Here is a 25,756-nt window from a genome sequence, read left to right on the forward strand (position 1 = left end):
CAGAATTATCACTGTAATTTTTTTTTTTTATGATGGCTTATAGCCTCGTATTAAGTAAACATCAACAATGTCCATCTTCCTGAGGATGGAATTAGATACTTCACCTTTCAATAACTATATCCATAAACACAAGAGTATAGCACATGTAGATCAACATCTGGGAAAACATGGCCCTCCTCAAACTCCCACATAATTTTAGACATTTTAAAGTCTCCAAAAGCAGGGTATATTGCTCTTTTATTCAAGGAAACAAAAAAGTTTCTGTTGAAGAGAGTTCCTAAAAATTTTAAGCAATGAAGAGTTACCAGTCTACTAAATAGCACGAAACAAATAAAATAGGTTTAGAGAAACTTATTATATGGCAAATAGCACACAAACAGCATACAGATGATAGTCAAAATATGCTGTATCATCAAATACAGGAAACTAACCTTTCAGTGAACTTCATATTACCATAAGGTAGCTAGAAAAGTAGCAACCAGTAAAATCAATCTTAATCTGTAAAATTCCTATTAACAGAAAAGAAACCAACCAAGCAATTCAAATACTTAACAATTTATGTATTTCACTACAAAGAAGAAAAGACTGTAAAAATCAGTATCCAGCTATTGCTACTATTCAATCAACATACGTGCTAGTGAAACCTAAAGACCTACAGGACTAGAATGTTACCTACCACAGTCATTAACAGCTTATCAAACCACTGCAACTTCAGCTCTGATTTTGGCCACATATCTGGTCGTAAAGCTGTCTTCAGAAGGTTGACACAGCGGCGAGACAGCAACTCCCCAGGAGATCCAGCAGTGTTCGAGTTGTCATTTACCTAGCAATTAATCAGAGTTAACAAAATGACACCCTTTTGTAACCAACTCATTAATTTATCATGCACTGCAAGCAAGCATATAATTTCTTATTTCTGAAATGGATGAGCTTAAGTAGTTTCATCAGTACAGTCACAGAGCATTTAACTGCATAAAAAGCCAACAACTAATAGTAAACATCAGAACTGGTGTCTAAACTGCTAGCTGATTATCTTAAATCACCCATCAAAGGTATATTTAAAAAAGCTTAATCCCATACTTTATTATTACATGCTCAGGATGGTTAACGTTTTCCATTTGCAAAGTATCCATACCTTACTCTTTACTCAATTCATCTTTATACTTCAAGAGCATGTCTATTCTGTGCAATGGACTGTGGTGTATAAAATCCTGTATCACTTACCAGCTAAGTCTGCTGCAGAAGCAGAAGCCATAACACTTGTCAGCCTTGAGCTACAACTAACTAATTTTCCCCACTCTAGAAATATTAATTCTTAACAAAATTTGGTGAAAAGCTTTAGTTCTACGTGCTGCATGAAAAGAAGTAATTCTACGTATTTGATCTTGAAAATACAATCACAATCATTATCCTTAGATACATAATTTAAATAGACTTTCCTTATTAAACTCTCTAAATACTGTTCAGTTAAAGTATTTTACATGGGTAAAATATTCTTGACATTAAATCTAAGCAACAGAACAAACATACTTTGCAGCATCTGGGAAATATATAAAGACAAAACACTTATGGGAGCTTTCTGAAGTCTTTGGCTGGCTTCAGCCAAATTCTACTAGTCACATTTATTTCAATCTTGTCACTCCTAATATAGGACTTGCTTGAGAAGAGAACATAAAGAACAAACAAAATGCTAGAATTGATCAACAGCACAGTAAACTGGAGACTCCTTCAATTTCAAAATCTGGATTGCAATTGTTCACATTTAAAGAGTTAAGTTCAAAGTGCACGCTCCCTGCATCAAGCTATAAACGTACAATGCCAACAGTAAGAAGCTAAAGCATACCTGTCATGAATAATACCCATCATTTGTGAAATTAAAAATATGCAGAGGCTGCTTATCAAATTCATTTTCTTTCCTCCTTAAAATAGTAACATTTTACTTTTTGTACAATTTCACATTAAAGTTTCTAACCTTTCACAAAAGAAAGTACACAAACACTAGAATAATCCAAGCATAAAAAGACTCTTGTGAAAAAAGGGGACTAAGGGTTTGGCCACTAATGCCACATTGGTATTTGCATATCAGAATAAACACACTACCTGGCAAGCAATTCTAATCAAGAAATTCACAACTGTATCTGTGTGCTGCTTGTCAATTGGCTTGGAAAGCAGTGCATCAGCTCCTGGCAAGGACTGGCTACGTCCAAATACCTGCATGTATACAGAACACGAAAACCGTAAGAAACATTGAAGGATAACAACAAGCAAAACAGATTTAAAATATATTCTAAAACTATAACCTTTAATTCAGGGAGTTAAAACCTGCGAGTTACGTGGAATAAAAAATTTCACTAAATTGCTTAGTCAGTGTAGGTTATAAATTCAGAGAATTTGAACCCAAATTTATGTTTTCCTTACAGCACTTATTGCTCCTGTAGCGGTCCTGAATCGTTTTACTTCTTGGCCAGAATCCACAGACAATCCTCTTTTAACAGCAGATGAGGCAGAACTTGGTCCATCTCCACTTGCACTCGAATCCATATCTGAATCTGGCTGAAATATCAGTAATGTGCATGTTAAAAAAGTATTTACCTGTGTAACATTTCAATCTTCACCAGTTTATTTAAACTACCTACCTGCTGGTCTTTAATTCTTTGCAATTCCCATTTAATAACTACTTCAGCAAGATCCACAGCTAATTTTCTTTGCTCTATTGTAACACTGGGAGTGAAGCCCAGTCTCTGCATGGCACTAACCATATGCTGAACCAAGTGATGTCTCACTGGATAATAAACCTGAAAAGATGGTTGCACAGTCATGTTAGCCATTAACCAATAAAATTCTACACAATACAGAGTCGAAATAAAGCAAAATGCTAAAACAAGTCTTTTAATGCCATAGTTTGCTAAATCTCAACCAGTTCAAATTCTGCAATCCAGAAATGTAATTGATGCTTTGGAAATGAAATTTTGGCTACAATTTTCAGTAGTGACTACTGACTTCACGTACCCAAATGAAGGTGTTCTTCTGAAGATATACAATTTTTCTCCAGGAACAATCATTCCAAATTTTTGCTGATCTTTTTAAAGAGCTACAACTCACATTTGAACACACTCAAATATTGCCTTCTAAAAGCATTAAGCAATCAATTACTGAAAAGTCACTTCAATGCATATTAACTAGCTGTCACTTTGCAGCATGTTTTAATATGTGTTTTCAAAAATGCTCCTATACTGACATTCCCCCATTTGTTTAATATTTCACAACATAACATTAGCTGGAGATAAAAGTTACGTAGTTAACCCCACAGGATATGTAAAGTCAAACAAACAGTGATTACTGAAGCATGGAAAAGAATATGGTTCTGCACTTTTTATAAGCAACTCTTTTTTTTTGCACCCCTGTTAGAGAGCACCACTAGTGCATGTGCAATTAATTAATCTTGCAGACTTTCACCTAACATTTTGAGTTCTAATTTCATTCATGCTAAAACTTAGTAAGTGGTTTCCTACTTAATAGTTGTTTTCAGTCTTTAATAAATATCCTTGCAGACAGCTGAAGCCTTCTGAAGCTACACCATACAAATCAGATGTTATTTGCTAATCAAACTGCAGTTTGATATCTGAGATACAGTGACTATCAGAATAACTGGTACAAGTACCTTGAAATGTTGTACTATCAAGTGTAAAATATGTACTAGCTGAGGAACTGTATGACCCTCTTCCACAATGATTTTTCGTGTCCAGTGAGTCAACATCTGATGCCCATCCTCCATTCGAGCTGGCACAGCTGGAGTCAGAATAGCCATTGCTTGCCTGACAATAGCTCGGGCCTCCATCGCATGAGCTTTTAGAAGACTGTGGAAGACCTAAACAGCAAAGTTTGTGATCAATGTTAATATTATACATATTTATCAAAAAGAAAGCATTTAAAAACAAAGAGAAACAACAACAAAAAAATATGTTTTCTAAAGAACACGATTTTTTCCTAAAGACCCATATTTTAGTAAATATATGATAATTCATCATCGGAAATATATAGTGTATCCTTCTGCCTCCTTCCCTTTTTCTTCCTCCCTCTCTACTGTCCAACTTGAAATTTTCCTTTGGTCCCCACATTCTCAAGTGAATGTTTGCCTCTTAAACAAGGAAACATACCAATTTTGTTAATTCAGTTGAAAGCACTTCTTATTGCCCCCTTTATCCTTTCTGTTTTCACTTATCTTTAAATTTTCTATACTCTTTAAATTTTCTATACTTTTTCTTTTAAATTTTCAATACTTTCCTATCCAGAAATAAATCTGTATTAACATTTGGCTTACTGCTTTCATATTTTTTTGTTCCACACGAATTTAACAGTTACTTTTATAGCAAGTATCCAAGACTACTGCACACCCTCTACTCTTCAATTTAAAAATAAAAGCAAGCACACTATGGAACTTATCAACATCCCTTAAATGTATGAATACAAGCCCATAGCCAATACCTGCAGAACTATCTTCTTATGTATGGCAAATTTTGCAATGATGTGTGCCAGAAGCAAATGTCCACTGTATTTGCATGCTGGGTCTACACATGCCTTGGACAGGAGGCAAGGCCAAGCAAACGTCATTAGGCGCCGCAGTTTGCTGTTCCGGTTTTTGTTATTGTCATGAATGTGGTGTGGAGCGTGCTCAACCAGAAGTGTGGCAAACTGCAGGAGATATATCCTGAGAGAATCCAGCATATCAGCCTGTTTTTCCGGATCAAGTACCTAGTCCCAGGGACGATCAAAGAGGAGAGGAGGAAGGTGAGATGGGGGAAAAGAAAAAATAAAAATTATTCTCTATAATAAAGAAAAAACCCAAACCTCCCCTTCAGCAACACCTATTTTATAACCAGTAACTGATTCAATAAAATTCAAGTGAATTACACTCATGTTCAGTCATGGAAAGCTTTACTTATGAAAAAGACTGGGTTTACAGCCATACAAGGCCCATTTCTAAAGCAGGTATTCAAGTCCTAAAGATAAAAAATTGTAGTCAAATCCTACCAATGACTGACGGATCTCACTATAGTTCAAAGTTATGAAATGATTTGATACAACTGGTCACAGTACTTAGAAACAGCACAACTAATTCACATCAGGATTGAAAAGCCAAATGAGGGAAACCATTTTTGTTTTATTTTTCAAACCCTTTAATGTAAGCAAGGATTGTTACCTTTGTTATAAAAACACTAGTGATGCTCTCTGGATTATCTCCTTCTGGGTTTGGGGGTCCCAACAGCTGTTCACCTTCTCCCTTTTCAAAACTGTACAAGAAAGCAGGATTCAGGATATGTTGCAGCACCTACAGAACATAAAAAGACCCCAAAACAATTATACTTAACTACTGGATTCTTCTAACAGCAGTCAACATTCAAGTAATTTCATATGCAAACCTGCACGTTAGACACACTCTGTGTTAAAGAAAAGAAAGTATAAATAAAACCTTAAGAAACAGATACACACAGGCTATTATTCCTCTTTCTCCTTTCCAAGGGCAAAGATTCTTAGAAAGTGTAAACTAAAGTAGCCCACATTGCAGACAAGATGAATTGCTGTCTCTGTTTATTATCGCTCTTCTTCAGGTATGATATTTTCACCTAAATGGCTCTGCCAATTATCAAACTCGTTGACATTTAAGTAAGAGAGTTTTGTTGCCCTAGTTCCCCAGAAGAAAATTAGACCTAAATACCAGGCTTCTTTGATTTAATTGCTTTAGTTACCTTGGCTTTGAGCTCATCTCCAAAGTTTGGGTCATTGAAGTCTACAAACCGGAAGAACAAAGCCCGTTTTTGGGGAATGCTGTAATTTTTGGGGATCTCTTCTTCCATGTATTCCTTTAAAAAAGTCATATTGCAGAGAAATCGACCAGTAAAAGCTCGAAGCAACTGGAAGAGCAACTCTATATCACCATAATTCCTTCTGTAAGAATACAATAAAAAGTTTCAGTGAAAAAACACCCAGCCAAACTACTGTGCTGATGACTTGGTGAAGAAACTATTCTTGGTTTTAAGTGAGCAGAGAGGCAAGTGCAAGCAGTACCAGAGGCACGGGTTTAGAGCTAATGGCAGTATTATGAAAGACATTAAATTTTCTCTTCAATAACTACAAACCTTACAGTATTTTAAAAACTAAAAAAAAAAGTAATGGTAAAGATTATATATAGAGAAGCTACAGGAAATAAATGTTTCACGTACTTGCAGTAATTCAACAAGCAATATGCTAACAGCTTCGGTTCCTTCCAATTTGTCGCAGCCATATTCTCCTTACGATGTCTCTCCTGAAAAGCTTCACTCACCCATACACGTTTCAGCTGATTCACCAAGGAATGCTGATTTGCTAACCAACATTCATCATTCTTAACAATAATGCTTATGATCTGTCAAAACCAAAACAAGACAAATGCAGTCAACAGACAACAGATCTGTCAGTAGAAACAATTTATGTAAAAGCTCCTTTTTAAGGTAAATTAAAGGTTCTAAAATATTAAAAGTCAAAAAACCCTCACGTAGATGAATTTTTAAGGGATTTTTTTCTTCCTTAAGTTTCTGTTGCCATGTCTGACCCTTGTATCTTACTTGATTAGAAAAAGTATAGTTCGAATGCATTTCCCCTTCCTAGAGCGACTCTAACTAGAAACACTACATTCTTACAAGTGTTTTTCTACAAGCTATAATACATACACATACACTTGAAAACCTGTATGTAACAGGCTTTAGCTAAATAGCTTTTAACTATCTAGTGCAGAGACATACAAGAATAAATTAATACCTTGATGGCCTGAAACTGTAGATCAAGACGCATTGTGGTAGTGCTTGGAGAACCAGGTCTAACAGCTGCTTGGGTGCCAACAGGTAACAGTAGAGTGATAAATCGGTTAGGATTTGCTGCCAGTACATCTCGTAGAGGTTTGGCATCTTTATGTTTTAAGAAACTCTGAAGAAGGGGAAGAAATAATTTTAATAACAACCTTTAAAAGCAAAAATACCAAAAGCCTATATCATCCTGTAGCTTTTATATTGCTCAGTAAAGTTCCAGAGGTTATATTTCACATATATAAAAACAGCCTCTACAACTTCAGTAATAATCCTGTATGATCTGGAAAGGTACAAAATCAGCATCCCAGGACAAGCAAACGCAAAACTGAAAACAGGCACCTACAGTCAGAGCAAGACCATGATTAAGGACTACAAGGTTATACAAGGAAAAAAAAGATGGAAAAGATGAAAAACTTTTAATTTATCAGATTTGTGAAGATGAGGGTTTTTTCCTGCTCCACTCCCCACACAGCTTACCATAAACATTCTGCTCCACTGTGGATCATTTAAAGTGGCTTCCATCATGAACAACTCCACAGTCTGGGATGGATGACGTGTCAAAAATTTGATGAGCGGTTCTCTGAATGGACTGCCAGCCTGAAAGATTCATAAAGCTTAAATTAAAAATGCAGAGTACAGAGCATTTTCTACTAATTTACTAGCACTCAAAAAACCACATTTGACTTGGCATTTATGCAGATACAAAATGTTCAGAACTTTTATGATGACAATTTATTGACAATTTTTAAACTTCACTTTTAAGAGCCTAAGACAAATATTATCACCTCCTAAAAGGCTTGAACAGCGTATTTATTTATTAAATCAAATGTTCCCACACCATGTTTAAGATATTATATTTATTATATGCTAATGTTTAAAAATACCATAAAGCAAAAATATCAGCAATGTTAACTTCCCCTCTTACCTCAATTAACATTGCTCGTTCTGTTTTCATAACAACTTCCAGCAGAGGTTTAACCAAAGTCTGAGGGGCAGCTGGGATCAGATGGAATAAATTTATAATGGCTGAACAAATCTTCATTTCCTACACGTAAAAAGAAACACAGGTTAATGTTACCAGCTAAATATATAAAAACAGTATCACACATCGTACCTTTTTTCTTCCCCTCTATATTAGCATAGCCAGCAATCAAATGCAAGGGGTTAACATATATACAGCATCTACTTATCATGATGCATAGAGAAAATTGCTCTTGTGGAAGTCTGCCCTTCCACCCTTGCAATATAATACTTTAATTTTATTTTGTCAGTAATGGTTGTGTTTTACAGGTAAGAGCTAAACACTGCGTAATGATAATGGTGACAGGGGAGTTACAGAGTGCTCACTGCACTACACCGAAGTGACTCATGCATCAAAAAGCCAGACCTTCCCTTCTAAACAGCTCCTCACATACAGCCCACCATCCCAGACTAGACATGAAGAAAAAGACAAGCATCTTTCCCACATATTTCAAGCAAGACCATGATATACTGAAGTATATCTTGTAAACAGCTGGTTATTTCAAAGAAAAGTCAGCTCTGCTCTACCACTAGATGCTAAATTCTTCTTAAGCCCCAAGTCATTTTGTGTTTTTCTTTCACTGTGTAATTTAAAACTATATTTCAGTAAACTAGAGTTTGGATTTCTTCAGGAAGAAAAGGGAAAGGAAAACACCAAAATATTCACTCTCAGGATCTCCCTAAAACCAATTTCTAGTATGCACTACACAAAAGATTATTATCAAATGTATTGCTTTTCCTCAAGTGAATGTAAATGCAACATGATCTGCCTAGGCAGACCCCCACAAGGCTACTCTCATGGATTGAAGTGCAGGACTGAGAACACATATCAAATCTTTTGAAACCACTAGTGCCTTCACAATTAAAAATCCTGCTCTTCCTAGTACAAACATGCTTAGCATCCTGAACAGCAATGCTACCGAAACAGCTCTGCCACAGACAAACAGAAGACAATTCACAGCACTGCACTCAAAGGCATAATGCACTCTGCCCAAAACACAACGGTAAAACTAATACACCACGCTTCAAAAGAAATCCAAGAAAATAAGAACAAAAAAAGAAACAAAAAAAAGCCCAACACAACAACAAAGAACTTCCTGGTGCCTCCACTGAGTTTCTCACCTCTACCACTTCTGCAGCAGGCTGAACCAAACCAGAAGTCACAGCATGAAAAGGAAAAGCCCACAAGAATATCAAACAAATGAACAAATCAGGATATGCTATTCTTCAGGCTGCAGCCAGAAACTGACTTCAGTAGGGTTATTTCTCATCTCAAAGTGAAAGAATGGAGACAATGACTCTCTCATGCTCTGAACTGCTCTTCTAAGAATTAGGATGAAAAGCATCCTTTTTTTACTTTACAGCTTCTCAAATATTTATAATGAATAAAAAATAGATACAAGATTATTGAGTCAGGGGAAACAATATTTTAGCTTCTTCCAAGAAAAGTCTGTCCAGCATCAATTATGAAACCACTTTCAGTACTTCAACTACCAAGATATGAAGTCCTTCTAATAGGCTGCAATGCAGAATTTCCACATGCTGCCACTGTTCATGAGAGGAGACACAACCATCTATTCAAAACTTGGTTTTTTTTTCAATTACTGGACATGACTTAAAAAACTCCACTCTTTTCCTTGGGGAGGCAGGGAAGAAAGGAAGGAGGGATTTAAATCAAAGATTTCACTCATTGGGCCAATAAATTAGACCTTAATCACTACTTAATTTGTTACGTTTTAATTAGTTTATTTATCTAAATAGCAAAGACACAGTTCAGGAACACAGTAGGACTGTCATTTTAACTGAATGAAGAGCTTAGTAATTTTGGCATCAATGTGGATCTTCACAATAGCTGCTAATTATTATGCAGCATATTTAACTGAGACGTCTGAAGTTTTCAGTTTGTCTAGAATTTTCATTTACATATAAAAACTCTATATTTCATAGACTTCTGGGCTGTTTCATTCAGAAGCTTCGCTGACTAGCCACTCTGCGCTCAGCTGGAGAGCTGCATGACACCACCAGCATTACCATCAAGTAGCACCTTCATTAACTGCTGCTGGAAAAAGATGAAAACCCTTTAGGTCCAAAAAAAGTTACCATAAGTAACAGCGCTCTGTACTGTTTTAGCTGGCAAACTTAAGACTTTCCTTACCAATTCTGTTCTCCACTGCATGTTTACCATCTCCCAGATCCAAACACTCACCCACTCTGAATGATGCAACCTCCTCCAGTAATACTCCCCAACACTGCCTGTAAGTATCTCAGATTTTGAAACCTTACCATGGTTAAGAAAACACGAGCAAGGGAAATGCCATCTACAGTAACTCTGACCACCTGTTTCGCCATCCTAGTTTTTCACATTTAGAAGATACAATTAGAGCATATGGACAAATGAACACAGGCTGCCATAGCAATTGTATAAAGACCATAATGTCTGTGCCTTCCTTCAGTTTCCTTGAGTTTTTACAAAAACATCAGAGCAACAACTGTGAGGAAAAAAGTAATATTTCAATCAGCTTTGCAGTCACACAATTCTATTTGGAAATGTTTCCATAGACTTCTCTCCTCCCTCAAGATGTGACAATAGATTCCTTCTCTCACATGTCTTGTGTGTACCTCCCCCTCAACATAGACAGGTTTTAAGCCAACACTAAAAGAAAAAATTACATGTTTAGGAGACTAAAAACACAACTCATAGAAAACATCAACAGAAGACATTAAGAGCAGAAGAATTCACAATTACATGTGATTTAGGGACGACTAAAAACTGTTCTAGAAGTGCTTCAAAAGACTATTGCTATAAAAAGATCTGCGAGATATCTGTAATCATCACACTTGAGGAAAAGAGAATCCCAAAAGAAGACTATGGAGGACGTAGAACTACTTTGACCTTAATACAACGCGTTTAACTGAAAAAACGCACAGTTTTTAAGTTTAAACATAAGAAACAAATTATACTCCATTAGAGAACATCTAGGTCAAATACAAAGCAATGACTAAATTCATATTTAAAAGTTCTCTTTACAATGACAGGAAAGAGTGAAGAAAAGGCATTTCCATGTTTTGAGGGAAATAAAAACCCAATCTAATTTCATTCTCATTTGAAAAACAAAGAAATTAGTAAGATTCCCCCATTTTTTCCTACTTGCAATAATAAATCTCAACAACTAATATAAGTTATTAGTAAAATCTTAATAGAATTATGGAGCTTCTGGTAATCTATATGAAACTACACAAAAGCAGGAATTCCCTTCAGTGCTAAACTGCTAAGAGGACACAGTGTTGTCATTACACTGTGCCATTTTCAATTTATAAGAACACTGATCAGCTTCCCAGAGTTCGACGTTGAGACTATTAGTCTGGATGGGAGAGAGATTTTAATGTGATCTCAACTTGTTTTTCATAAGTTATATAGTATCATTAAAAATTATCATTAAAATTAAGCGGGATTATATTATTCTGTAGAATTTTCAAAATACTATGTCATGAACATCAAACATATTAGTGAAAAAAGAGGGAATATCCCGCTGAGCTTATCAGCCATTCCAATGAAGAACAGACTTCTAAGCAGAAAATCCTGAGGAAAAAAATATAGAAACCAATGAGCTGTTCCACACCAACCTGTATGGAATAGGCTTTGAAGTAACCATTATCAGCAGATAAGAAGCTCCTCTTACTAAGAGTTGTAACAAATATTCAACAAACATCTAAGTTCATTAGCTTGTAACAAAACATCAGTGTGTAATCAGTTTATGGCAACATTTACAACTGCGTTCTGAAATTCAAAAAATACTGTTTTTTCTTGTCTTCACACATACAAGCATTCACTGACTTACATTTCCATCACTCCGTTGTCCACCTTTGTGTGTAATAACTACAACTTCCATCCATTTACGCAGGTGTTGCTACAAAGAGAGGATAATTAGCATTATTCTTCTAACTATATTACTCCATTTTAGCAAGTGACAGCCTATGCTACAAGAAAGCAAGTAGAGGCAAAAGTGATTGTTTGAAGGAAACAAAGGAAAAACTGATTAGTTATTTTCACTGCCTCAGAATGAAGAGCTTGCTGTTGTTAGAAGTCCTTTCCATAATAAAGAAAGCAGGGATTATAAAACATACATCAAATGGCACAAAAATCTGATAGGCTTACATTTGTTTAATGACTTCCTTGATATGTATGCATTTAAATATTTGAACATCCATGGCAAAAGGATAAAGAATTCACAGTTTAAAAACTGCAAATAAGAAGGGCAATACCTTCCACCATTTTAAAAATTGAAAAAACACTAAAACAGACTTACTTTATGAGGAAACATAACATGTTTTCAAGGGTTTCCATAGCATATTGTGCTGCTAGCACCTTGCTTAATGATAAATTTGTCCAAGCAGACCTCAGAATTACTAGGTATGTCTTCACCAGAAAAGATCTCTAAACTTTCTGGTTTAGCAGCTCTTTAAAATGTTTTAGCTCTTTAAAAATGTGGGCTTTTTTTCCTATAAATTGTGAAACAAAAATCTTACGCTACCAGTATGTACACTGAGTTACTACTGATTTGTTCTTTAACCTTTCAACAATATGAATACTCATTAAAAGAAAAATTCTTATGGAAGAAATAAAGAAAACTTAAACGAGCTTACCATCATCTGATCACAGAATTTATCATTAAAAGAGTTTGGGAAAAGTCTAGTGACAGATGTCAGACGATTCACAACGTTCAGTGTCAGACTTCGATAGTCTCCCAACATCATAAGCAACGGTCTCATGTGTGTATGAATTTGATCAACTTCTATAGTAGCTCCTTCCAAGAACTGCAAGAGAGTACAGGTTTAAGATACAGATGGAGAGGACAGTGATTTTTCTGCAAGCACCTTTCTTAAAATGAATTCTGCTGATTTGATATTTCTTCTTTTATTTTGTACTTTCAAAATGCAATACGTTAAACCATGTTTTTTGCTGGAAATATACACGGTAACAAGATGAATTTGGGAAGCACTTGGGCATTTCTGACACACAGTAGGATATTCCATAATAAAAAAAAAGGAGGAGATCTTAATTACAGACAGACTGAAAACTGGCCACAACTATAAATTAAATATACAGCTATGGACAAACCACTTAAGACACTGCCTTTTTAAGAACTGCCGTTCATCTGGCTGTAGGCAAGAGCAGATTTTCTGTCTTACAGTCTGCATGCATTCTGAGTAACATAAAAGTCCAAGAGAACCTGGCTGCAAGCAGCCAAAGAGAGTATTTCATAACCAAACATCCTGTGGGCATAGATTTATGACAGAGAAAAAAACAATCAGAAAAATCTTATACCAACTGCAAAGGTCAGAATAACCCTTATTTGCTTCCTCTTACCTCTCAACCAAACTGTACTGTCAGCAAGCCATAAATAATAAGTACATTCCCTCTCATGACCAGAGTGACATGAAAAGACAACGTCTGACCTCTAGTAAAATGGCCTAAACAATCGAAGCCAGCAGTATTACTCTAGTTATATTCCCAATTAGATAACAGCAAATCTACACAGTACAAAGAGGCTGTATTTTTATTATTTTCTGTATTAAGAAAAATGGCATTAAAATCTTACTGAATCAGAATTAAGCACATTTAGTGTGCAACAAATCATGATGAGAGAATAGCCTTTTTCCTGTCCTACCAGCTTTTTTACACTACCCTGTCCCTGGCATCCCCAGGACAGGGCAGTGCAGCACCATATAAGGATACTAATTCTGAACATAAAGAACAGCCACAGTCCTGTTCCTTAAAGTAACTGCCATACTGTGATGCAGAGTCTAACTCTGCTGTATTGCTTACTTTTCCAAAAACAACTATGAGGTCTTTTACTACTTTTTAGGAACAAAAGAGAAAGATGAGAAAAGCATTTACAATAAAGCCAGGCATGAACATCTGCAAAACTGCTGGGAAGCACTGACACTATTTAGAAAAGAAGCTTCATTTTACAAAGACCAAACAAACAGAAAGACCAAAAGACCAGACAGACAGAAAGACTGAAAGACTTGGTCCTTGCCCAAGAACTTTTAATGCTTAATTTCAATCAGAAGAAATTTTTATGGCTAATTTCAAATCCCCCCCAAAAAACCCACATCTGACAGAAACTTAATTATATTGGTGTCACTAACAAGAAGTTAACAGCCATCATTTACTATACAGAACTTTCACAAGAAGCTTTGTAACAAGGAAGTAAAGCAGAGAGAACAATGGTCTCAAAAGCAACACTGTTTTAATACACTAACCTTTCTCATGCATGCTTCTCCTGCCTCCTGCAGTTCATTATTTGTTGAATTAAGTGCCTTGAAAAGTGCAGCAATGATCTTCTCTCTTGACTGAGGCAAGTAATTGCAGGCAGCTAGAGCATCTGCAAACATCAAATTTGTTCTCTTTGTTTACTCAGTATCAAGGAAGAAAAAAAAAAAACCACACCAAAACCTAATTCTACATTTTTTTCTCTTCAAGTTTCTTCTATTTCATCTTAAATTACCGACAGATAAATTATAGCATACTTCGCCAAAAAGCTACAGGCACCATAAAACAGTGAAAGACTGGGAATGCTATTAACAGCATTCTAAAGTTTTCCTAATGCTATACAACATAATTAGTCTAAAAAATATTTTGGGTTAATTTCAGAAACTAAATCCTAGTCATTAATAAAGCAGCAACACTTTCCCATTATTCTCTCCATTAAACTGTGACCTCTAGAGAGCAGTCATCAGTCTCAAGTTTCCTGCTGATCTTGGGGAGAACACTGCCCGCTGCTCACAAGGTCACTTGTCTACACCAAACTTTGCTTAGGAAGTTTTACTTACTTAGGGCTGCAATCCGAAGAGGTACAAGTGATGGAAGACTCTTGTAACAGGGTAGTTTCATTAAAGCAGCATCTTCAGCCTCACACAAATTCAGTAACTAGAGAAAAGAAAATAAATCATTTCAGCTTAGCATTGCAAATCACATTTGAAATGGTATTATTACTTTTTGAGTCTTGTTTCCTCAAAGAGCCAAGTTCAAGGAAGCACACTAATCACCCTTCAAATCTCACCAACACGAAAAATTCTACTCAAAATCAGGGTGTAAGTTCCTATTAAAACTGGTGGTTAGCCAGAGGCACTGGATCAGAGAGAAGGCAGGCAATAATTAGCCATTTTGCATTTCATTGGCCAGTACCTTGCTGGTCTATTTACAAACAGGCTGCTCATATGATAGAAGAGCAGGTCTACAGAAAAGCTCGCCTCCTGAATGACAGTGTAAGAGAAATGAAAATATTGAGGAATGGGGTAAGAAAACAGAAGGAGATTAACAGAGAAAAAATGTGCTGAAAATGTCTTCAGGAATTCTAATACCCAGAGGGACAATTCTTTCCTACACAGCTCTTCTCTTTGCTCTTGCTCCTCAGGCAAGCATCTTCAATGTATGTATAGAGATTTAGTTAGAAAACACTGAACAGGCTGAAACAAAGTTATGAAAGTTCATAATGTCCAGGTTGCACCTATATCCAAGAACACTAACAAGATTCATATATTAAAAATATCAATATACCACTCTCACCTTTACAGACTTTTTTGATGTACACCATTTTGGTTTTGTCATAAGTCAAAACCAGAGGATCCTCTGCATATCCGGCCCTACTAATTGCAATTACTGTTGGAATTAAAGACATCCTGAACTTGTATTTGGACAAGACAACTAGGTAACCAAGGGACTAAACAGTTTCTCTAAGTTAAATCTACACACTAGTTTTATATCTGATTTTATTCAAACTGTTAGGGACTCATAAATCTTAACAAACAATATCTATGTTTTGGTGTTACAACAATTTATTTAGCAGATATACTATGCATAAAATAAGACCTAAATATGAAAGTTAGGGCTGCTAGACTAGGACTTCAACACCAAAGTTCATTTAATGTATTTCATAGAATCACAAAATCATAGAATAGTTAGGGCTGGAAAGGACCTTAAGATCATCTAGTTCCAACCTCCTTGCCATAGGCAGGGACACCTCACACTAAACCATGTCACCCAAGGCTCTGTCCAACCTGGCCTTGAACACCGCCAGGGATGGAGCAGTCACAGCTTCCCTGGTCAACCCATTCCAGTGCCTCACCACCCTCTCAGTAAAGAATTTCTTCCTTATATCCAATCTAAACTTCCCCTGTTTAAGTTTGAACCAGTTACTCCTTGTCCTATCACTACAGTCCCTAATGAAGAGTCCACCCCCAGCATCCCTGTAGCCCCCCTCTTCAGATACTGGAAAGCTGCTATGAGGTCTCCACGCAGCCTTCTCTTCTCCAGGCTGAACAGCCCCAACTTTCTCAGCCTATCTTCATACGGGAGGTGCTCCACTCCCCTGATCATCCTCGCAGCCCTCCTCTGGACTTGTTCCAACAGTTCCATGTCCTTTTTATGTTGAGGACACCAGAACACAGACTGCTTAGCTCAAAGCTAGTACGCTGCAGGTAAAGGCAGATCTCAGTTCATGTTTCAAAAGGTAAAATCTTACATTTTGGTGAAAGTTTAAAATGCACAGAGAAAAATGTGTATTTTTAACAATGAAAGTCCTAACACCATCTCTACTTAAGCATCTACATTCAAATATCAGAACATAAAAGGAAAGTACCTCTGTGTAGAAAACTTTGTGTTCCACAACGTTCAGATCCATTGTAAACAATCGGGGTTGCAGGGTTGTACAAAATGTATTTCCCTCCATCAGGCCAATCTGGGCATTTGCTGGTTGATGCCTAAGCAAATGCTTTTTAGGAGGAACCATGTCTTGGAGAACCTACACAATGTAATTTAGATTACTGAATTAGCAGTCTATTCAAATGACCTTACAGACCTAACCATTAAGAGGACACCACTGGTAATGGCTGCATGTTTCTATCCATTTACTACTGTGGCTACAGTCATACCTCTTCAGAAATCACTATGCAAGAAGAAAAGTACTTTTCTGAACTAATTTAATTCATAGACAGTTATTAAAACAACTCAGTAACTGTAATTATTACATATGCTCTGTGAACAGATCTATGATATTTAAATAAATTCACAATATTCTATTATTTTATTATTATATATTACATATATGAGAAATTCATAGACCTGAGCATTTCAAATGTTCAGGTCAAGAATATTTTAAGCTCCTAAAGCATCACAAAAACAAAAACATTCATGTAAGCTTTTTCCATCACATCAACCTCTCTTTCCTCTTTAAACACCATTAGCAAAAGATACCAATTAGGGGGGTTCTCTGTATGTTCACGAACTACTATAACTACAGCCACAATTTCATATGTTGTGGTGGCCCTTAGGGCTTATGCATGTTTACTTCTCTTTCAAAAGCATCAATGCTATTAGCTTTAAGGAGTATCGAGCAAAAAGTTATTTCAAACAGCTTTGATCTTTATAGTCTCCTTCTGGATACAGAAAGGCATAGCAATGTACCTCATATTTAGAAAATAACACAAAATTGAGGTTCTAAATGCAGTATCTACCTGGTCTAGCCTATGTCTGATCAGTGGTAGGATGAGCAGCCCATAATTTCAGGAAGTAAATAAACCTGAAGACACTATAAATACTGGCTAAGTAGTCAGGCATAGCTTGTATGCATCTGCACAGTACTGCAACCACGGTGTATTTAAGAACAATGAAACCTAGCAAATGACAAGCATATGCTACCACTAATGTGGGAAAATGTACTCAGAAAAGCATTTTGCAAATCCAAACTGGTAAACAACTTTAAACTCACTTTTAGTAAGTATTTCTCTTACCTCTTTATGTGGCTCCATAATCACTGTGACACTTTTTCCAGTGACCTGTGCAAGTACCTGCAACGAATGCATGGCTTGTTTTCTCACAGTGGAGTTTGGAGAGGTTACTTCTCGAACAAGGTCATGTGTGACATGATGGAAAGACTTTTCCTGTGCTGCTAGTATTTCTTCTGTTTTTTCTTCATCTTTTAAAGGAGTTGCACATCTAATTAAAAGCTGTTCTAATGTGGTCTTTGCCATAGCAACTGCTCCATTGGAAACCTAAGGTATCATAGATTATTTTTATTAAATAGGTACAGAACAAAAATCACAGATCTACACACTACTCATCAATGAACTAAGCATTTCATTTTGATGAATCCTCTGCAAACAGCTAAAACCACGTAAAGCTTGAACAGAATACACATTAAACTAGTCTTCCCACCAACCATTCCAAAACTAAAAGCTGCAATACAGCACAATTTTATAAACTTAATTATATATAACAATTTTATAAACTGAAGTGCTGGAACCCTTAGCAATGCTGTCACTGTATGATTCACAACTGAGAAAAGGTCAAGCCTGCAATTCTCTAGGTATCTATAACTATATACAGCTTTTTGATAACATGAACAACTTTCAAACTAAACAAAGAAGAAAAACACACCAGTGTTTTTCATGCAAGTGACAGTGAATCTAGTGTTCTTTCACTGATCTAAATGCGACCTGTACACATCTCCTCTGAAAGAAACCAATGTAATCCCAACAACTTCAAAAAAGTTATGTAGAAAAAACAGACCTCATTCCTAACCTCAGGTCTTGGTTTAAGTTAAAATGACTAAAATTTACACATAACTATCATAGATATGATATATTCTGAAGTTAAGTGAAAACAAGATTAGCAAGAGTTCAATCTGGGTGAATTTAAGAACAAAAGCTTGTTTTCCCCATACTATTTGATACAATTAATTCATTAAATACCTCTCCAGTCAGATCCATCATAACAAACAGAAGTGCCTTCAGGAAAGTCTGCTGGTTCTGAAGGACCCAAATTAGTGGCAGTCGTTCCATAAGAAATTTAATCGACACAACACCTCCTAGTTTAGCATACCAAGCTTGTTCATAACAGCAAGCACATAAACGTTCCACAATGTATGAAAACAAGGGAAGCTGACAAGCCTGGACAGAAAGAAATGTATCAGTTTGCTTTTTCAGCTCATTGGGAGTCTCCAAAATTTTAGAAGCAAATTTGTATTGGCTGAAATTACATCATTCAAATTCATTAAAAAAAATATATATATATTACCCTTTCCTTTGAACCCAAGATAATGCTTGCAACATCAAATATCACTGCTAGAGCAACTTCTCCTATCTTGCAGAGCTCCTTCTCCTCATATGCCATGCAGATTGCTATGGCATCAATAAGTACCAAGGGATCCATGCCTTTTGACCCATTTTCTTCACTATGAAACATGGCTGTACTAGGCTGGCTTCCAACCTGATAGCACTGCAGCAAAAAAGGACCTGTAATTTGTGTTGGGGAAGGAAAGAAAGAGAAGAAAAAAAGATAAAACAATGGATATTTCAATATGAATAGTCTTTCAAGTAGATTTTACTACTCCTCAGACTAGTTGATGGCAAAACCAGTAAGCACTGTGTCTATTTGCATATAAATGGATTCTAAGGCATTCTTCATTTTTAGAAGAAAAAAAGATTGTATCTACTTGAATATTTTCTTCTATGCACTAGAATATGCACTGAAAGAAGATTTAATTAAAACGAAGAATCATAAAAATTCAAGTTGCATTAATGTGACAATGAACAGTGATATGCTTATACCATGTCTTTTCCCAAATTACTTGTCATACAGTATAATTCCAAGCAAAAAGTTTTCTTCATCGGTACAAGGCACTGCAGTGCTCTAACATTTACTTCATTTCTCTGATGGCCCTTCAAAACCATGAGTGGTAACAACCCAATTAAATACCACCTACAAAAATAGCTATGTATATCAAGTAACACAAATTATCTGGAAATATAACCTGTGCTAAGCTGTAATTATTTCATTAGGTGGAGCATTTTAAAAGTATTATTAGGTCATTGATGGTTTTCTTTAGAACCTGCCTCATAATTTTTTACTGCTCAAAAGAATTAGAATGTAACTCAGCCATCAAACAAAAAGCAACGTATCTATCCAGAAACCATTGCAATATCATGACTTTCTTAAAACAAATCACTATTAGAAAATCAATAAACTTCTCCACCCCTCTCATGACAGTCCACATGATCTCTAGTCCACTTTACTCACCACACTGCTGAGCAACTGCCACCATTGTGTAATGGCGGATTAAGCTGGCTACAAAAGGTAGAGCACTGGGCCTCAGATCTTTGATGACGGCTGACATGAACGCCCCTGTCAGTGCCTGTTCAAATGTTTTACGAGCTGGAGTATCCTGAGCTTTGTATCGATGAGAAATAATCACACTGGGTATGGACTTCTCAGTAAAGCTGAAAGACAAAATGAAGTTCATTAGAACCCTAAACTGCAGTTCTGGCAGCTCAGTTGTGAGCAGTGTCAAGTACTTGATTTAAAGTTTGCTTTCAATATCTAACTCCTTCTCCACCTCCTGTTTCCCCCTCATTTTGACAGAGCTAGACCAGTTCACTCCATCCGTATTAATTTTGTCAAGCAGTGGTCTCAAACATGATGGATAGCTCAATTTCATCAGGAACATTTAAAGCCAGTGGTTTAGAAGAAGCCACGTATATTGCAAATAATAGGTATACAGGCATCACACTGCAACTCAATTACAGAATGTCATTTTCAATATTTTGACATTTTCCCTTTTTTAAAATGACATTTGATTTTAATCTTGAAAGATTGAAACATTATTTATCAAATCACTGCCCAACAAAACCTATTCTTTGCAAAGTCATATTTATGTCAAGTCTAACAACTCCAAATTATAAAAGCTACTATAATCTTTAGCTGTATTTACTACACTGAAAGAGTCAAAATCAGCACACTCTTCATGGGCAAAGATGTCAAAGTTGTCTAAAAGCAATAAACTCATTAAGTATCAATGACTAAAATTGTAAAATATGTAATTAAAAGCATCAATAAAAAGCCCCCACAGTAATATAAACAGAGGTTACATCTGTGACTATGTTATAGTTTGGTCACTAAACGAAACTGTATTTTGTATCTCTTTCATTTTAGTAAAAAAAATGTACACACAAAGCATCACAATCTAAGTTAGTCTTAAAAATGCAATTAAGGACCAGAACAGGCCAACTATTTAAATAACCTAAACTAAAATTAATTTAAACAAATGTAACAGATTGTACATTGGACTGTGATTAGGGTGAGAAAATTAAAGTATGAACATTGACACTTCACTGGCGTTAAATAATATGTTGACTGGATTCCTCTTACTGGAGAGTCCTGCAGTGATTTAAAGGAATCAGATAAAAATCCCATTAAGATGATGTTACCTAGACTAACCACTGTCTCTAAATTAGGTTGTTCTAGAAACACTATAAATTTTACATACACATTTACGTTTAAAGAATTGTCATACTTGGGATGTGCAAGAAGCTGGTATAATGCATGTTTATTATCATCCAGGCTCATCATAGCTACCAAAAAACACTTGATTACTTCCCACGCTTGCCTCCGATAATACGGTTCTGTGTTAGCACTCTTCAGACAGTCCAAAGCAGTCTCAATTGCCTATAACGAAAAAGAGATAGATAGTAACGAAATACTTCTTGTTCTTAATATTTACAATGAGGTTATTAATCAAGAGAATAGTATCTTTAACACATATTAAAAGTAACTTTAAAAGTATGGACAATTTTTACTGTCTAAGTTAAGAAATGCAAAGAATGCCTGAGAGAGCAGACTGGAAATCATCATGATGCTTGCTGTGCTTCTATAAATGCAAAGTTTCATGGCAGATACATTTATTTGCATGGTCAGAAAGCATTTGAAGTCATGAGTGAGGTACGCCTTTGTTCTCTCTCTCTCCCCCCCTCAAGAAAATCTTCCTCACCTTCCCTCCAGCAATAATTACTGTTCCTAATCCCTATACACTGTTAGTATCCAATGCATTTATATGCATATATAAATGGTACCATAAAATGTTCTATTTTACAAATTACTTTGTCATATTTTCCATGCAACATATTTTTCATCATACATTTAATCATAAATCATGATTAAATGTCCCTGTAAGTAAATTCTAAACACCATTTACTTAATGGAAATAGTATTCTTCCTTTGCAAGAAGATCTAATGTATTTTAGAATAATTCAAATAACCTCTTAAGATATGAATGCAATGAAAATGGAGAGTACATACTTTTGGAAAATGTCTCTTTTGCATATACATAAGCACAGCTAGATGCTTTCTATACTTCCCAAAAAACTAAAGCAAGAAAGTAAAAACAAAGTCTATACAGTCACTAAGTAAAACAACATGTAAAAGTTGTTTTGGAGTGCACGAAATAAGAAATTTTGATACTTGATCAATTGTGAATAAAATCTAACCACTTATGCTTAACCAGGATTATGCATAAAAGGCCGTGCTTTCTTTGAAAGGAAAACCATCTTTCCACTTACTGACTTAACTAGCTGTCATCCCATCACTGTTTGAATAACCTTTAAAGTATCTCAATGAAAAGAACAATATATTCTATGACAACAAATCTCACATGCAGTGATGCAAGCTGGAATGGCAGCGCTCAGGTTCCTCCCTCCTTCAACATTAACAAGGAAGAAGCAGATAAGGTGAACAGGAACTAGCATCATGGGAAGGTTCAGTGCAAAACAGCTCAGATTTTGATCAAGTCTTTTACTCTAGAATTAAGATCCAAATAAGCTATATGACCAGCGGGTCAAAGGAGGTGATCCTGCCCCTCTACTCTGCCCTCGTGAGACCTCACTTGGAGTATTGCGTGCAGTTCTGGTGTCCCCAACATAAAAAGGACATGGAACTGTTGGAACAAGTCCAGAGGAGGGCTGCAAGGATGATCAGGGGACTGGAGCACCTCCTGTATGAAGATAGGCTGAGAAAATTGGGGCTGTTCAGCCTGGAGAAGGCTGCAACGAGACCTCATAGCAGCCTTCCAGTATCTGAAGGGGGCCTATAAGGATGCTGGGGAGGGACTCTTCTTTAGGGACTGTAGTAATGGGTTCAAACTTAAACAGGGGAAGTTTAGATTGGATATAAGGAAGAAATTCTATACTGTGAGGGTGGTGAGGCACTGGAATGGGTTGCCCAAGGAAGCTGTGACTGCTCCATCCCTGGCGGTGTTCAAGGCTAGGTTGGACAGAGCCTTGGGTGATATGGTTTAGCGTGAGGTGTCCCTGCTCATGGCAAGGAGGGTGGAACTAGATTATCTTACGGTCCTTTCCAACCCTAACTATTCTATGATTCTGCATTTTACACAGACCACAGAAAACTACTAAAGCACTGAAACGACACATGGATTTCTCATTCTCAACTTATTCCACTTCTCCTTCTAATTTGACATATCCTGTTTATAGTTACAAAATATTCAGCAGATACATTGTTTCTTGGTCAACACCAAGAAGCTGAAGATCATTCTCTATCATTAACCAACACCTTAGACGCATGAAAACTTTGAAATTAAACCCAGCTGGAGAGGAAAATGCCAGCAATTAAGAGTATTTATATGCATTCAAGTCATCAGTTTCAGTACAGAGGACAGATCCATAAAGCTATCTGTATTTTAAGAATATTTTTTCCAAGCTATTTTGAAGCCTGAGGGTTGTATGGAGCCAAAGACACCCAGCTGCCTGTACAGAAAACTGTTTACTACATTCAGATCATATCTACTTATGGAAGTGTAATTGGAAAGGTAAGTAACTCTACAGGCCAAATTAACTCAAAATATTGCTTCACTCTCAGATCCCAAGACACTGATTAGATTGCTGTAATTAGTGAGAACTAAGCATTTGTGACACACTGAGATTGTCAGAAGAAAGCCTGTACAAGTACAAAGTGGTTTTGTAGCTCTGAGAAGTACTATACCCACGCTAGAAACAACAAACAAAACCAAGCCACTGGAGTCATTCTAATAATCATCACAGAAAAATTTCTACAGTAAGTTTTCAGTACACTTCAAAAGGAAAAGAAGGAGGTTTTAGAGTACATTCTTGCTCCTAATCGAAGCAGTACAGCAAAAGTTAGAAATGGGAAGAAAAAAGACGTGTACTGAAAAGCATTTATTTGGGCAGTTTATCTCCTATCGTATCACTCTGTAAAAGCAGAACAGCATGTTTAAATTTTGGAGGTGTGTCCTGGGTTCAGCAGTAGCAGTCATTTTTTCTACTGGTGCAGCACTGTGGTTTTGACTTTCGGCCTGGGAAAATATTGATAAAGCCAATGTTTTCAGTTGCTGGTCAGAATGTTTATCCTGACCAAGGACTTTGTGAGTCTCATGCTCTGCCAGGGAGGAGGAGAAGCCGGGAGGAAGCAGGGACAGGACACCTGACCCAAACTAGCCAAAGAGGTATTCCATACCACAGCACGTCATGCCCAGGAAGTAGAACTGAGAGTGGCCCGGAGGGGCTAGAACGCTGCGGGGTGGGGGTGAGGTACCGGTCGGTGAGCGGTTGTATTCTCTTCCTTGTTATTTCCTTTATCATTATTACTATTAGTGGTAGCAGTAGTGATTTGTGTTATACCTTAGTTATTAAACTGTTCTTATCTCAACCCATGGGAGTTGCATTCTTTCGATTCTCCTCCCCGTCCCTCCAGAAGCGGAGGGAAGAAAGGTGGGGGGGGAAGTGGACTGCGTGGTTCTGATTTACGGCCTGAGCTTAAACCACGACAAGGTGACATATAGAACAGTTTGAAGGGACAATAAAGAAAGAACAGGTTGGCAAGCTTCTGCTAGTTTTGCATGTCAAAATGAAGGAAGAAGTTAGTGTAAGTCTATCTGCCTTTTACAGAGGTTCTCAACTGATATTACACTACATAGTGAAAAAAGCAAAATAGCTCTTTGCAGTGATTTCTGAAACAATGTTTTGTCCTTTACCTGCCAAGTCTGGCAACTCAAAAAAACACGTAAGTGGGTTTAGATTCTGTGTCTTCGTTACAAACACAAATTAGAAATCTCTTTGTCTAACTGAAGGGTTATTAAATAAAAATAAAAATCAGGTATGCAAGAGATCCTAAAACCTACTTTTAATTATGTAAATTCTGTAGTTATCAACTCACATCTGGAACTGACAGACATACAACACATTTTCACTAGGTTTTACAAGCAAACTTCCAAAAAATTGGTAATAAAGGAAAACTGAGACGATTTCTTAGCACAGAAAATAATTTAAGCTCTTACCTTTTCCATTGGGAGCTGAATGGACGCTTTACAGTCTGAAAATTCAATTGTAATACTGGGTCCTTGGATTTCTGTGACTACATATTGCAGTTTCTGCGACTCCTTTAACATCTTCCTATTACTTCCACCAAATTTACCAAGTACACGATAAGCCACATGAGAAATGCTGTCTGCTGGATTGCGCAGTGTACGCCATAAAGCCTGTAAATATTTTAAATGTTACGTGGTCAGACCAGTCTCACTTCAACATTTTTCAAGTTGCAATGTAAAAAAACATTAAGGAAGACACTTATATTTGGCTAATTGATCCGTAATGTCCAGAAAATACTTATCTAGATGGAATAAAAGCAGTCTCAGCTTGCAACAGTTCAAGTATTTAGTAACAAGGTTGTCCTACATGTAGTTTTAGATTATATCAAAAAGCAGGCCAGTTAAGGCTGAAATCAAATAACCTCAGACATCTAGTTTTGAAATATAACAAGCAAATAACATATTATATTTAGAAGATAAAGCATTGCATTAAGGGAAACAGACACATTTAAAACATTCAAACTTTCAGTCACATCATCTTCACTGTATACGTAAGACTTCACATAGCTGTCAGTCATAAGATGCTGAAGGTAATAAGCTTGTGTTGTTTGCTTGGGGTTTTTTTGTTGTTGGGTTTTGGGGTTTTTTTTAATTAAAAAATTTAAATCATTTTCTGTACCAACTTATCTTAAGCATAGTAATAGTCTTGCTACTGAATTC

At 36.3% G+C, this 25,756-nt stretch overlaps 1 protein-coding gene across 5 annotated transcripts in view; it reads right to left on the reverse strand.

Moving 5' to 3' along the window:
* TRRAP (transformation/transcription domain associated protein) overlaps positions 1 to 25,756 on the reverse strand; it is a 109,664-nt gene that overhangs the window by 58,213 nt on the left and 25,695 nt on the right. For 3 of the 5 annotated variants that reach the window (XR_013956844.1, XM_080617729.1, XM_080617727.1), the window contains exons 22-44: positions 25,007 to 25,207; positions 21,191 to 21,369; positions 19,945 to 20,144; positions 18,943 to 19,160; positions 18,618 to 18,815; positions 17,658 to 17,918; positions 16,508 to 16,669; positions 14,700 to 14,796; positions 14,130 to 14,251; positions 12,507 to 12,677; positions 11,702 to 11,770; positions 7,768 to 7,887; positions 7,320 to 7,439; positions 6,796 to 6,960; positions 6,222 to 6,403; positions 5,748 to 5,946; positions 5,201 to 5,329; positions 4,486 to 4,752; positions 3,662 to 3,868; positions 2,637 to 2,795; positions 2,419 to 2,553; positions 2,101 to 2,211; positions 677 to 823 (exon numbers count right to left, since the gene is read on the reverse strand). Coding sequence is in view for 4 of the 5 variants with exons in the window: in XM_080617729.1 (XP_080473855.1) it covers positions 677 to 823; positions 2,101 to 2,211; positions 2,419 to 2,553; positions 2,637 to 2,795; positions 3,662 to 3,868; positions 4,486 to 4,752; positions 5,201 to 5,329; positions 5,748 to 5,946; positions 6,222 to 6,403; positions 6,796 to 6,960; positions 7,320 to 7,439; positions 7,768 to 7,887; positions 11,702 to 11,770; positions 12,507 to 12,677; positions 14,130 to 14,251; positions 14,700 to 14,796; positions 16,508 to 16,669; positions 17,658 to 17,918; positions 18,618 to 18,815; positions 18,943 to 19,160; positions 19,945 to 20,144; positions 21,191 to 21,369; positions 25,007 to 25,207 (3,819 nt within the window). In the remaining variant the exon portion in view is untranslated. The remainder of the gene's footprint in view (positions 1 to 676; positions 824 to 2,100; positions 2,212 to 2,418; positions 2,554 to 2,636; positions 2,796 to 3,661; positions 3,869 to 4,485; positions 4,753 to 5,200; positions 5,330 to 5,747; positions 5,947 to 6,221; positions 6,404 to 6,795; positions 6,961 to 7,319; positions 7,440 to 7,767; positions 7,888 to 11,701; positions 11,771 to 12,506; positions 12,678 to 14,129; positions 14,252 to 14,699; positions 14,797 to 16,507; positions 16,670 to 17,657; positions 17,919 to 18,617; positions 18,816 to 18,942; positions 19,161 to 19,944; positions 20,145 to 21,190; positions 21,370 to 25,006; positions 25,208 to 25,756) is intronic. The other 2 variants (XM_080617730.1, XM_080617728.1) reach the window with 1 other exon arrangement.

The sequence above is a fragment of the Psittacula echo genome (assembly GCF_963264785.1).
Source record: "Psittacula echo genome assembly, chromosome: 5".
Classification (NCBI taxonomy): domain Eukaryota; kingdom Metazoa; phylum Chordata; class Aves; order Psittaciformes; family Psittacidae; genus Psittacula; species Psittacula echo.